This window comes from Anastrepha obliqua, chromosome 1, assembly GCF_027943255.1.
Source record: "Anastrepha obliqua isolate idAnaObli1 chromosome 1, idAnaObli1_1.0, whole genome shotgun sequence".
Lineage (NCBI taxonomy): Eukaryota > Metazoa > Arthropoda > Insecta > Diptera > Tephritidae > Anastrepha > Anastrepha obliqua.
Genome location: NC_072892.1, coordinates 14,677,640 through 14,692,480, shown reverse-complemented (window position 1 = coordinate 14,692,480; position 14,841 = coordinate 14,677,640). Strand labels below are relative to the sequence as shown.

The 14,841-nt window shown below is 36.1% G+C and overlaps 1 protein-coding gene across 1 annotated transcript; it reads right to left on the bottom strand.

Annotated features, from left to right (window-relative positions):
* Positions 1-1,438: 1,438 nt before the first annotated feature.
* Positions 1,439-7,135, bottom strand: LOC129248247 (uncharacterized). Its single transcript, XM_054887727.1, has 4 exons — positions 6,687-7,135; positions 6,410-6,575; positions 5,800-6,325; positions 1,439-1,707 (listed from the first exon to the last, which is right to left on the bottom strand). The coding sequence occupies exons 1-4, from the start codon at positions 7,070-7,072 to the stop codon at positions 1,523-1,525; spliced, it is 1,263 nt and encodes a 420-aa protein (XP_054743702.1). The 5' UTR covers positions 7,073-7,135; the 3' UTR covers positions 1,439-1,522.
* Positions 7,136-14,841: the final 7,706 nt, after the last annotated feature.

Below are 14,841 nucleotides of genomic sequence, written 5' to 3'. Positions count from 1 at the left end.
CAATTGAAGCTAATGGTGGACGAACTAAATACTAAGAAGCAATATTGAAATAAAACTCTGTAAGCAAATTTTTCAGTAAAGTTTTTGAACTTTCAATTCAGTGGAAATGGGGGGTGTATGTAGACTTTTGTCGGTCACTGTAGTCAAGTACTGTAATTTATTTTATTTATTAATGTATTTAATCAACAAACAAAAGGTTTACAGGCTATTACATAGTTAGCTAGAAATTAAGATCTTATGACAAGATTCTTATAAGTAAGTTCTTAAAAGTAAATTTAGAGTAAGAGAAATCAAAGACTAAGGAAGAAGAATAAGCATTAAATCGAGTTAGAGTCCTTCTAAAAAGAACACTCAATCCATAAACAGTTCTAGCAGTACCTCCAAAAACCAATTGATTACAATGAAAAATGCGTGAGGGAGCATTAAAATTATTTTTATTCAGCAGATACGGGCAGTCTATTGAGCTCGCACAAATATCGAAAAGAGAGAACACGCCTAACTCTAAGGAAATTCGATTTATTAATAAGCAACGAAACCAATAAGACGGAATGGAATCAACGCATTTCATCGACTACAAAGCAAAACGCAGAAAAGCTCTCTGATCAGACTCTAATCAATTAAGGGGACAGATACCTGTAAAATTTCGAAAAAAAATTGTTTCTTTTTTTTATAAAATGTTGATATAATCCTTTAAGAATATGACAAAAAATTTTTAGAACGTAAACTTATGTATTTCTTATATTAAAAATCGTCAACAGTGACGACTCTATTCTTTGCGCTCGAGCGCTGGGAGAGGTATAGTTACGTTGCCGACTTTAGACACCTTTTTCTCAAAACTATATTTTTCGAATTGGCGTGCACGATAACTCGAAAAGTTATTGACCGACCTCCCTGAAATTTTGCACACTTCTTTTTATGATATTACTTTCTATGTGAATTTACAATTCGAACATTTTTCAAAAAAATTATTTTTTCGGAGTAAAAATACATAGTAGAAAAATTCGCCCCAAAATTCATTTTTTTTTAAGCATTTTATTTCGCGAATTTTTTTTTTCATTTATTGTTAATTCATATAGAAATTGTGACATTAATAAACAAACAAAATTTTGTTTGTTTGTATTCAGGTCACTGACGCCGATACTACAATGCTCGCCGATTGAGAAGCCCCGCTGCGACCTTCCTGTAAGAATTGAGTGTACATCCGCCATTTTTAATGATTAACATAAAGAAAAGAAATTCTATATTATTTTAAAGTATAAATAAACTGTATTCCAATTTTGAAAAATATAGATTGACTTCTTCATTTTAAATAATCTTAATAAAAATCAGGGAAAATAACGAAATAAATAATACCGAGTTAATAAGATAAGCCGGCATGTGGCCTTATTTTATTTGTAGCTTTTATTTATATTTATTATATTTATTTTAATTCTCTAACTTGATTTTATATTTAAGATCATTTACTTTCTTATTTCCTGCAACTTTTGATTACAAACTATCCTAGATTTTAAAATAGCAAAAACTAATCCTTTTCAAAATAACCTAAATGCAAATACTGTGGCAGAAGTTTTGTCAACTCGTCATGGAACTCTTTGTTGGCATACATTTCATTTCGAGCATCTTCGGATGTCATTATATCGTCAGCACCAATATCACCTCCGCGGAAAGCCAACCAAGCGGGAAGAAAAGTGGTAAGAAGGAAAAGTTCTGTAAATAGAAATGAAAGAAATTAATTGTAATTGGACAGAATAAGCAGCTGTTACGATGTGTTATGAAATACGATATATATATATAATTAGCGCTTACGCCCTTTTTGGGTGTTTAGACGACCTCCTCCTAATGCGTCTCGATGTTTGTTCCAAGAATGCAGGGACCTACAGCTTTAAGCCGACGCCTAGCGGCACATATTTTTTTATGAGTAGCTTTTTCATGGCAGAAAAACACTTGGAGATTTGCCATTGCCTGCCGAGGGGCGACCGTTATTAGAAAAAACTCTTTCTTCATTTTGATCTTTCACCGAGGCTCCGAATTCCGAATGGTAGAGACGCATTCCCAGGTTGCCCAGGAGCCAACAGTGTCGTATTGTTGTCGCGCTCAGCATTTTGGCGTCAGTGAAACCACAATGCGGCGCATTTTAAAGGATTTGAATTTGTTTCCGTATAAAGTTCAATTAACACAAAGAATATTGCCCACAGACCATTCATGTCGCTTAGAATACGGGCAAACAGTCGCTCGAATGGTTGACACTGAACCCAATTTTTGGAAGCAAATTTTAATGACTGACGAGGCGCATTTTAACCTCTCTGGCAGCGTGAATAAACAAAATTGCCGCATTTGGGGAACTGAGAATCCACACGAGATCCATGAAACGACATTGCATGACCGGAAAGTAACTGTTTGGGCCAGCATTTGCGCCAAAATCATCATTGGGCCATATTTTTACCGAGAAAACGAAACGGTCGATGGAAACCTATATCGATGGATGTTGGCTCTTTATGTCTGCCCGCAAATGCATGAGAAAGGATTAGACTGTTACTGTTTCAACAAGACGGTGTGCCATGCCACACTGCGAATGCAACGATTGGATTTCTGCAACGGAAAATCTCCGGGACGTCTAGTGTCAAAAAAAGGCGACATCGATTGGGCCCCCAGATCACCTGACTTAACCCCCACGGACTTCTTTTTGTGGGGTTATCTGAAAAGTAAGGTTTACGCCAACAAGCCGCAGACTATTGACCAGCTTGAGGCAAACATTCAGCCGAAAACGACGAAACCCGAAATGCTTGACAAGGTGAGCACAAACGCAGAAAAAAGATCGCAGTTTATGGTTGTTAATAAAGGTGGCCACTTGATTGATATTGTATTCAAAAAATATATTAGTTTTAATAAATGGTAAGTAACCAAACCAAATAAAAATACTTCAGTTATACAAATCAGTTATTTTTTTTTTTCAAATTTATTCGATGTTTTCATACCGACATAAAAGATGTCGCACCCTATAGAAGTTTCATGACAAATGATGAAAAGTTATACGCGTACGAGAGAATGACACCAGTCAATTTCTGCTAACGAATTTTCAAGAGTGAAACATACACCCACAGTGATGGTTAGGAGCTCTAATTCCAGTCCAAATCCAAAGCCATTTCGTAGCGGAAACGTTGCGCTCAGACCAAAGAATTTCGGTGCTTAAAAATATTCTGGTATCACTTTTATTATGTAATATAAAGAGTGAATGATTAAATTGTCATGAAGGATGGTGCAAAGTAAGCGTTAGTGCCTCAGCTACATAAATTTCAGGGTGCTGCCGTAACTCGGGAACTCGCCGGACTCAAATTCGACCTACTGCTGTTGCGCTTGCCTTAAATGGAGAGCGCAAATATTGCATAAAGACAAAGGGTTGTAATCCCGGTCTGTTGCGCTACTTAAACTCGCTTGGTCTAACTCTCCATAGAAAGACCCGACAGAAAGGCAAGTTACGATGGAGCAGCACGCGCAAGTTATATAACTTTCCAGATATGGTTTACTGATTCGTCGCAAGTAAAAGATGTTAGAAGCGAGACGAGAATTATTGAACCTAAATTCAAGAATCGATTCCAATGAGATTTTATCAAACCCATATTTACATACTTCCAAATAGACAGCCCGTCTTAGAGAACTTCAACAATTAAGTACCGGGAAAGTCATCCTAGACACTGAAGAATATTATTATTTAAATTGTTTCTGATTTATTTGATTATTTGATATGACAATAACGAGTGATTTTTTAGCTTTTATCTTTTTAAACAGTTGGTTTAAACAGCTGACGCACGTTTCGTGTTTTGTTTCACTGTCGAACATCTTCAGTTTGGTCTATAATTTAACCATGAATAGTCTTACAAACGAACAACCCTTGCAAATCATTGAATTTTATTATAAAAATGCGTGTTCTGTTAAGAAAGTTTATCGCGCGCTTCTTCCATTCTATGGTCAGTTTAATCGACCCCCTGAAGCGGCTATTCGAGCTATTGTGACTAAATTTAGAATCAAATTTACATTATTGGGCATCAAACCACCAACACGCTTACGTAGAGAGCGAACTGAAGAAAATATCGCAGCTGTATCGGCCAGTGTTAATGATGACCATCAATTATCGATTCGTCGCCGTTCGCAACAATTGGGCCTCTGTTACTCAACAACGTGGCAAATTTTGCGAAAGGATATAGGTGTGAAGCCTTACAAAATACAGCTGGTGCAAGAATTGACGCCGAACGACCTACCGCAACGCAGAATTTTTGGTGAATGGGCTCTTGGAAAGTTGGCCGAAGATCCACTTTTTATCGAAAAATTGTGTTCAGCGACTAAGCTCATTTTTGGATCAATGGGTACGTAATTAAGCAGAATTGTCGACTTTGGAGTGAAGATCAGCCAGAAGAATTGCTAGAGCTAACAATGTATCCAGAAAAGGTCACAGTTTGGTGTGCTTTATGGGCTGGCGGTATCATTGGACCGTACTTCTCAAAGATGCTGTGAATCGTAGCGTAACTGTGAATGATGAGCGCTACCGTGAAATGATATCCAACTTTTTTTGCCCAAAATGCAAGAGCTTAACTTGCATGACATGTGGTTTCAGCAAGACGGTGCCACATGCCACACAGCACGCGTAACAATGGACTTGTTGAGAGGCGAGTTCGGTGAACATTTTATTTCACGTTCGGGACCTGTCAATTGGCCACCCAGATCGTGCGATATAACGCCTTTAGATTATTTTTTGTGGAGCTATGTTAAAGCTCATGGCTGTTCAGACAAGCCTACTTGAATTAACGCATCGGAAGACAACATTAAAGCATTTATATGTGAGATACCGGCCGAAACATTGGAAAGAGTATGCCAAAATTGGACTAAGCGGATGGACCATTTGAAGCGCAGACGCGGTCAACATTTGCTTGAAATAATCTTCAAACATTAGATTATATGGACTGTACTATCGATTTAAATAAAAATTGCATGCATTTTTCTGACTTTTACGTGTGTTTTTTTGAAAAACTTTCCTATAGCTCTTAAAAAATCACCCTTTATAAATCATCAAAATGTTTGAACCAGGAATTTATGACTTTTCACCAAGCTTTTCTTACTTCATATTTAAATAAAAAGAAAGTTTTTATGGAACCTTTTCTGAAAATTATTTTAAAATCTTTTATACCTTTTTTAATTATCCAAAAAGGTATAATATTTAAATTAAAGAAGTAACCCGTAGGCGGATTAGACGCTCAACTAGAGAGCTATAATACTATAACTAAATTAATCAAAAATAAACTATATGATAATCCCCGATAAATATCGATGGCGCCTTTCCAGTAACCTTGTATATGTGACTTAGCCTCATAAGCAATTTTCGGAACATGTTTTTTTTTAAGTTTTAAAATTTTAGCGACAGGCGTCATTTTGCAAAAATCTACGTACAAATCTATACAAATTTTATCCTAAGATTTCATAGATATTCCCAATAAATCTTAAAAAAAATTTTTTTTTTCGCAGAAATATAAAAAAATTCTAGGTGCTGTTGGTCCTTTAAAAATAAAACTTTGTTCGAAGAAAAGCTGTGCAGCCGCATTCTCTTTCATATTACATTTTATAATTTATACAGCTTATGACAAGTATATTAAAGGACCTTTCTCAGTTGTTTTGTTTCATTCCAATGCCTTATTCGAAGAGTTTTTAAGACCAACGCCACTACCTAACTTTAGTCACTTTACTTCTGCTTAGCCTCAGATCGAAGTGAATTCTTTCCTCTGTAATAATATTTTAGTTAAATTAACTTACCCCAATATTTGTGTTGCATTCGCTGCTCAGCGATCTTCATTAATTTCGGCATCGGTCCTTCGAAACCAATTTTCTGCAGCGTTTCTTTGAACTGTTCTAAATAGAAGTAGATGAACTCCGCCAAGTGTTCACGCTGATCCGAATTCAAGAGCATATAAATTGAGTAAATTAAATCATTCACTAAAGGACCGACATAACACAGTTGATAATCCAGCAGCATAACATCCTCAAATTTTCCCGTTTCCGCATTATGTTTGAACATCATATTTTTGTTATGAAAATCACCATGGCAAAGCACATAGTAGGCATCCGCCTTTGGTGCATTGTGATACTCCTTGAATGAAGCGATTGCGCCTGCAAAAACAGCGTCTTTGATTTGTTCGAGATGCGGTACATACTCCTGCAGTGATGGCATTGTCTTCATCTGTTTGATCAAATGATCGATGCCGGCTGACATAACTTCATTGTCCTCAATCTTCGGTATGGATAGTAGACCCTGATGAAACTTTTCGAAATATTCGGGCTCCTAAATGAAAAAGTGCTCTTAATATTGAATGTTTTTTCTTTTTTTTTTTAATTGCTCTATTAATTTGTGTTTGCGTTCACCCACCTCCAAATTTATTTTATAGCTTATGGCATGCCATTTAGCCAACTTGGCATAAGCGGCTCGAAGCTCTTCATAGCTGGCGTAACGATCGCGCACCACCTCATAGCCCAGCGGCACAATATCCTCGAAGATGATAACCTTTTCAGGACTCAGCTGATAGTAGAGAATGCTAAAATGGATAGTAGTAGTGCATATGTAGTGTAACTATTTTGCTAAATTATCCAATTATCCATGGAAAAATTTACAGAAGTACAAAAATGTTATTTAATTTTCCACTTACGGCGCTTTGAGCACTGTATCCTCGCCAATGTCGCGCAAAATTTGCTCGAAGCGCGGTATCACCTCTGTGTACATGCTAATTTCAGTTTCAAATATAGTCGATTCGGCAAACATTTCCTTTTTGTGTCCCTCCTCACTGGGCATTATCTTCATAATCATCTTTTTCATCTTCGCCACACCATCGCATTCATACCCAATAGCTGCTCGAAACATAACACTCGCATAGTGATCCCCCTTGAGTGTGGCCGGTGATAATTTAGTGCTCTTTAGTTGCAAATCCTTGGCATCAGTTTCGAAATTTTGCAACACCTTGCTGAAGAACTCATCATTCAACCACGTTGGCGGCTCCAGTTCATCCGCGTTGTAGTTCTGGTTATTTGGTGCCATTCTCACTTTGCCGTACCGAAGTTGTAGCGTTGAGTAACGCGTGGAGACTGAGACGAGCTAGTAATATTTTACGTTTATTTAAAAAGAAAGGCATTGCAAAGATCTCCAGTTAAAATTTATCTGGTTAGAATTGTGCCTAGTGCTTGATCAACGAATACACATCAACGAACAGTTGTATAGTTTGTAGTATGTGTGAATAAATAAGTAAATGATTCAGCAATTCAATCTGGTTATACACTGAAAAAGTTGCTAAGCATATGAATTACCCAGGCCGACATAAAAATTTAGCCAAATACCAGACTATAAAACTAAAGTTCTCTGAAGGCCAATCACTCAATGCATTCGGATTTGAGCTCAGAATAGCCCAGTGCATCAGGTTTTTTAACGGCTTAAAAGTGTAAAATTACTATTTTTAATGTCGAAACTGTATATCAAAATAGAACACTTTGCTTTTTCAACCAGTTTCGCAAAAAAAAATCTTTATTTGTCTCTGAGATAATGTTTGTGGTTGTCAACAACCCCACAAGGCTTCGCCTTGGAGATATAATAAAATACTTTCAGTTAGCAAGAAGGCGCTTTACTTCAGATACGTTCAGTGTATTTATAACATAAATATACAGTTACTCGTATATACATGCATACACAAGTAGCTGTCCAAAAAATTAAGAGCGATAAAAAGTACTACAAACACTCATCCCATCTAGAACTTAAACGGAAGTAAAAACTGTAGTCTTATTTCTTTCCAATTTTATTGAGAACTTTGCTGCAAATTTATATATTTTCTAAAATATTATATTCTGCATTTTCTCCTTCATTCATCTACCCTTTCTGTCATACTAGGAATCAATTTTTTTGTATAATTTATGAAAATTTGGTGCCATTTGCCCACAACTCCAGAATATTTTCTTTCAAAAAATGGCTTTTACTTTTAATAATAATCTATAGCACACCAATCTTCTAGCTCCTCATAAACGTAGAAAAATGCTGAGAATAAAATTTATTATTACACCGCGCACAGGGTCGCGTTTTAGCGCATTTCTGGCGCAAGTTAGCTTTACTGTTCCCCCGCGAGATTCAGAGCACTTCAGAAGAGCGATTCACTAAACGATTCGTTATTTTTGTCTACAGTATTTGTCGTTTGCACTAACGATGGTGCGGTTCACAAACTTATATTAACCAACACTTAACAGTTAGAGAATGTCATTTCTGCCAAATTATATATCAATATGAGCGAATAACGCAAAGAAGAATAACAAAAAGACAAACTATCCAAGCCGTTAAATTCAATTTTCAGTGTTTTTCAATTATATTTGCACGAAGTACAACTAATTAATTTCGTATTTAAGTATAAAAGTGAAATAATATTTTATTCAAAATTTGTCCATCGTAAGCGGCAACTTTTTCCCATCTTTCAGGCAATTTATGGACTCCATCGCAAAAACACTTCTCATCTTTTGCGCCGAGAAAGTCATCAAGCCATTTTTTAATACCTTCAAAATTGGTGAACCGTATTCCAGAAAGGTGATTCTGCATCGACCGAAACAAGTGGTAATCAAAAGCAGCTATGTCTAGGCTATAAGGCGAGTGAGCTAGAATTCCCCATCCGGCATTTTTCAAATAATTTTTGACCGGTACTGCAACATGTGGCCGAGCATTGTCTTGATGGAAAATCAATTTCTCGTGTCTGGTCGCCCATTCTGACCGTTTTTCGGTGATTGGTTGCTTCAAACGTATCAATTGTTGCCTGTATAGCTCAGCCGTAATCGTCTGTCCCAATTTTAATAGCTCATAGTACAGCACACCCTACTGATCCAACCAAATACAGAGCATGAATATTTGGCTTTGGTGTCGATTTGGCTGGTTGGCTTGGCTTCACATATGATCTTTTACGCTTTGGGTTGTCGTAATGAATCCACTTTTCAGCGCCAGTCGCAATACGATGAAAAACCGATTTCTTTTTGTGGCGATTAAGCAGACATGCAAAATCGTCTCTCAACGTCTCTCGGCTTCAATTCGTGTGGCACCCAATTTCCTTGTTTGTGAATGTATTCGGCTGCTTTTAAATGTTTAGATGGCTTGTTGAGTGACTTCCAAATTTTTTTCCAAGTTCTTCTTGAGTTTGACATGGACCTTGATCGAGTAATGCCTCCAATTCTTCGTCTTCAAACTTTATTGATGGACCTCATCGCTCTTTGTCTTCTGTGTAAAAATTACCACTTTTAAATCGTACAAACTACTGCTGACATACTCTAACCTCTGGAGCATATTCAGGATAAGCTTCTATAGAGTAAACTATGTGCTTCTGTTGCACTTTTCTTTAATTTGAGGAACAAAAGCAAACCTCCCCGCAAATGATGTTTTGTTCGAACGTAATTTGACATTTTCACTGTAATAAAAAAAATTTGTGTGTTTACTAATATTCACTGTGACATATCAAATTTACTTGACTTTTTGGCGTGCTTTAACATAGAATAGCTGTCACTGTCAAAATATTGACTACATAAATATGTATATAGGAGGTTAGTAACAAATACGAAATTAATTAGTTGTACAGCCGATAGATAAATGAAATAAAATAGTTGCTTATTTCAAATTAATATTTACTTAATATTTTCTATACATTTATTGCTTTAGGATATCATCGACTGCTCTTAAAAGAGGCAGCGCTACAGCCGAGCAACTTGTTGCTTCACTTAGGCCATAGGAAACTACACCTTTGCGCGAAATATGGAACAGTTTATTGTACCTGTTATATATATTATGTATGCTTCGGCTAATGGACGGCTGACTCATAGATCCTCGCGCCACTGCTCACCTAAGGGTCGTTGACAAATCAAGTTGCGAAAAATCGCAGTGCAGCTAGAACCGTGTAATGTAAAAACAGGTCGATCTAAAAATGTAGCGAATCGTACTAAGACAGTAACTGAGATAATTTAAGTATTGCTAATTATTGAGGTCATACTTCTTAAAATGATGTGACTGATATGACAGGCAGGACCAAATCTAAATAATCAAAAAATTCGTTTGGGACACACTAAAGTAACAAATTTATATTACATGAAAAAAAACTCTATCAACATGATTCTTCTTCTTCTTGATTAGCGCGATAACCACGTAAGCGATTTTTGTTAAGTGTGTCAAAGCGCGCCAGTAGTTCATTTCTCGTGCTAACCGGCGCCAGTTGGATACATCAAGTGAAGCCAAGTCCTTCTCCACCTGTAGTGCGATTCACTAACACATTTTAACGATATTCGCGTTGTCATATTTCCTTAATTAAAATTTTTACGATTTTTCTATTCGGTAACCCATTTCATAACGAAAGTCGTTAAGACAAAATCAGCTGTTTTAGTTAACATGTCGATTATCTAAAACAATACGACAAGAATATTGTTGTGGTTAAATTAAACTAGAAAACAAGAATTAGTAGTTTGAATTAAAACTGTGAAATTACATTAACACAAACTTATTAAAACAACTCGAATATGTCTCACGAGTATTTGGCTTATGACTTATCGCGTTGACGGGAGGTAGTGAGCCTTTAAACAGAGAATCGACGTTTGGCTTCTATTTGGATGTACGGAAGTTCCAAAATCTTCTAACTGAGGACTTAATTTTTCAGCTTGAGAGTAATTTCCGAGGTTTCAGAATAACAGCGACTTGTACTAAAAAACAGGTAAATCGTATATCTTCTACCTCATTCAATTCCACATATTATAATTCCTGCTTTTATATTACACCGCGTTATTGAGAGATCGCATTAAGATCTTTGGCCTCCTCTGCGTTAGTGAGGAGTACTGCGTACGGTGGATCAGCGAATTGTATGAGCTATATAAGGGCATGAACATAGTTAAGCGTGTAAAAATACAGCGGCTATGCTGGCTTAACCATGTCACCCGTATGAAAGAAGACGCTCCAGCAAAGCGAATTTACGACACGGTGCCCCAAAAAAGAAGGCATAGAAGAGGAAGACCACATTTCTGTTGGAAAGACCAAGTGCTGCAGAAGCTGTCTTCACTCGAGATTTCCAACTGGCACCAACTTGTATTCGACCAAAACCACATATGTAAGTAAGTAAGAAAGAACGCATTATTGATGTCAGCATTGTTTTTCTATAATTACAGATCTCAGTTAGGTTTAAGTTTTAACTAATAATCAGTGCCATTTGTGTCGCAGATTTTCCTTCTTTGTCAGCAAATTTATTGCCCTTGATATGGAATTGTCCAAGTATCCATGAAAGTTTAAACTTTCGGTGGTGAAGAGATTGTAAAGATTTAATAAGCCTTAATTAAATGCTGGCAGTATTGGAGTTAGAAATTGCATCTCTTGAAGAGAGGGTCCATACAGCTATAAATTCTTTCTTTATGGTTTTCACAATTAAGACTGCCTCTAAAATTGCAATTATTTCTGCTGACATCACCAGCGAAAAGAATGGAAGAAGTTTAGATTTTGTAACAATATTTTCTGTTATTATTGGGTATTTTTTTCCTTGTTCACTCCTCTCGTTAGCATAGGGCCTCGACAGGACTCTTCCATCGTACACGGTTCTGTGCTGTTGTTTTTACACCGTCCCATGAGGTGTGGGCATAGTTCGCGCAACATCGACCTTCTCCAAATGTTGTCTGGTCGAACGTGACCTTTGATCCCTTGCTGGTTCCAGTCCAGAGCCATTCCCGTGATGCTATCTGGTGGTTTTCTCAATGTGTGGCCTTTCCATCGCCCCATTTTGCGTTTGATTTGCCTAAGGAACGAGGAACCTTCGTTAATATCCACAGTGCGTCGTTACTGTTGGTGTTTGGCCAGAATATTTTGCAGATGATGCGGAGGCATTTGTTGATGAAAGATTGTAGCCTCTGTGTGATGGTGTTAGAGACCATTGAGTATACAGTTATATTATTCATTTGCGCCCCACTTATGGGTATAGTTTTGATGTTGCTCTCCAACAGCTTCAAAGCATTGATTGCAAATTTTAGTAATGGCCCACCATTAGTAGTATATAATTTAGCTTACTTATAATCTTTACTTATGTTAATATAATATAGTGACATTGGGTGGGCTGGAGCTCGAAAATTTAGGTATTTTCAGGAATTTGTTTTTAATAAAAAATGAAAAACGATATTTAAAGTTTTTAGGCTTTTTGTTTAACTTCTTTTACAAACTAAAATTAAAAAAAAAGCTTTTTAATTTTAATAAGAAAGAAGAAAAAAGAAGGCATAGAAGAGGAAGACCACATTTCTGTTGGAAAGACCAAGTGCTGCAGAACCTGTCTTCACTCGAGATTTCCAACTGGCACCATCTTGTATTCGACCAAAACCACAAACGACTATTTGTCCACAAACGCAAAAAATTACACTGGATCACAAATTTCAACTTTTTTTCTGCACCAGAGACGCCGTTATGAAATTCCTATGTAAAATCACCGTCTGATTCCGAAAATCAAGGTTATTTTTTATTCTATGGTAACGTTTTTGAGATATTTACGAATTACCGTTATTTCAAAAAAACAAAAAATTGGGCCCACTTAATCATATATATCTCGAAAACGAATTGAGCGATTCCAAAACCATTTAAAGCTTTTAAAAGGTAATAAAATTTCCTATAAACTGTGTGTAAAACACTTTTTGCTAGGCCCTGCAGATTCAAAGATAACGAACTATCATAACGGATTTTTTAAATTTTTTTAGTAAAAATATAAAAAAATTTGTACTTTGAGAGAAAGGATCTCGAAAACTTTTTACTTTTTCGTGTATTTTTTGTTTTCACTCTAAGCTCTGTTTTATTACAAACAAAATAATCTTTGATTAAACAAATTCGATGAACTGATACAAAAGTTACAAGCATTCAAGTAAATATATCCATATAGTAAAACTTAAGTACCCTACAAATAGTAGCATATGTACATATGATTCTGTCATATGTACATATGATTCTTAAACTATCTATTTAGGCGACATATGAAATTTATTACACCAATGAAGAGGAGGGAACCAACTTGCCATTCAACGGACTGCTATATTTGTACTACAAAAGTATTTGGGGTTGGAAAGTCAAGAAAAGTAACCTATGCGAGCGTATCTACAGTGTCATTACCAGAACTAAATTCAACGGAAGCTACATTGCCAGAATCAAATTTAACTTTAGTTTCGGCTCCAGTTTCATTGTCAACAGCAGTATCTGATTACGCGGCATCATGTTGTACTGAATTGCAAACGGAAAACGAAAGAAACCCTTTGTCACAAGCACAACTCAATGATTGGATAAGGGATTTGGAATTGTCAAAAGAAAAGGCCAAACTACACGCCTCTCGTATGCAACAATTTAAATTTGTTTCATCCGGTGTTAAGGTAACATATTATATGACTCGTCACGAACAATTCTCCCAGTACTATACGAAGAAGGACAGTGTTTGTTATTGCAAAAATATTGCTGGTCTATTTAAACAGTTTGGTGAACCATATGATTCAAAAGAGTGGCGATTGTTCATAGACGGCAATTAATTAAGTTTAAAGGCCGTATTATTGCATATTGGCAACCAAAAGCCATCTATCCCGATCGCGCATGCAGTAAATGCGAAGGAAACATATGAGACAATGCAAAAATTGCTTGAATTAATTAAATACGAAGAACATGATTGAAAAATATGTACCGATCTAAAAGTCGTTGGAAAGCTATGTGGTCTACAACCTGGATACACAAAATACTGTTGCTTTCTATGCAAATGAGATAGCCGAGCACGTCAAGACCACTACATCATAAAGGATTGGCCAGAACGAATCGCGTTTCAAGTTGGGGTGGATAACATAAAATACTCATACTCCGCTCCACATCAAGATCGGCCTTATCAAAAACTTTGTCAAGGCTTTGGACAAAGAAGGCGAAGCTTTTCATTATTTGAAAACAATCTTTCCACAGATTTCAGAAGCAAAAATAAAGGAAGGGATTTTTGTGGGGCCGCAAATAAGGAAAATAATGGTCAATACCCATTTCAAAGAACTATTGTCACCAGTGGAGGCAGCGGCGTGGGACTCTTTTGAAAAGGTCGTTACTTCTTTTTTAGGCAAACACAAAAGTCCTTCGAGCTGATAGAGAACGATTTAATCAAAAACAATGCGGAAATGGGTAAATAAAAAACACATATAAGACCGTTATATATACAATATATATATATATGTATATAAGACCGTTTTCTCAGTTAACTTTAAAACTAAACAAAAAATTTTAAAGCAAATTTTTAAATTTACATGAGAATATATAGCTCTTAATCTAAATTTATTGCCCTGCTCCGAACAAACAAGAACGACCAAAATTTGTTCTGAATTGGAAGATTAACCCAGCCTAAGAAAATTATATGCTAATGTGTCACTTACGTATTTATCTAATACCTTTTTTAATTTTCTTTCAGGAGTAAATATGTCTTTAAAAATTCATTTTATGCACTCCCATTTAAATTTTTTCCCGCAAAATCTTGGCGACGAAAGTGACGAGCATGGCGAAAGGTTTCACCAGCAAATGAAAATGATTGAAAGTCGGTATCAAGGATTCTGGGATGTCGCTATGATGGGTGACTACTGTTGGTTTCTCATAAGAGAAACCGATCCTTATATAAATAAGCGTCAAAACAAGACACATAACTTTTTCAATTATAAAATAAGATCATAGAGTTAAGACAGAATACATACAGTACATATGCTATTATTTGTAGGATACTTAAGTTTTACTATATGGATATATTTACTTGAATGCTTGTAACTTTTGTATTAGTTCATCGATTT

What these genes read in the sequence shown, in the direction of transcription:
- LOC129248247 (XM_054887727.1), bottom strand. Translation starts at nt 7,072, where the DNA reads ATGGCACCAAATAACCAGAACTACAACGCGGATGAACTGGAGCCGCCA. An exon ending in GATACAGTGCTCAAAGCGCC is followed by an intron (nt 6,576 to 6,686) that starts GTAAGTGGAAAA and finishes TATCCATTTTAG; the next exon opens with CATTCTCTACTATCAGCTGA. An exon ending in GCTATAAAATAAATTTGGAG is followed by an intron (nt 6,326 to 6,409) that starts GTGGGTGAACGC and finishes TTTTTCATTTAG; the next exon opens with GAGCCCGAATATTTCGAAAA.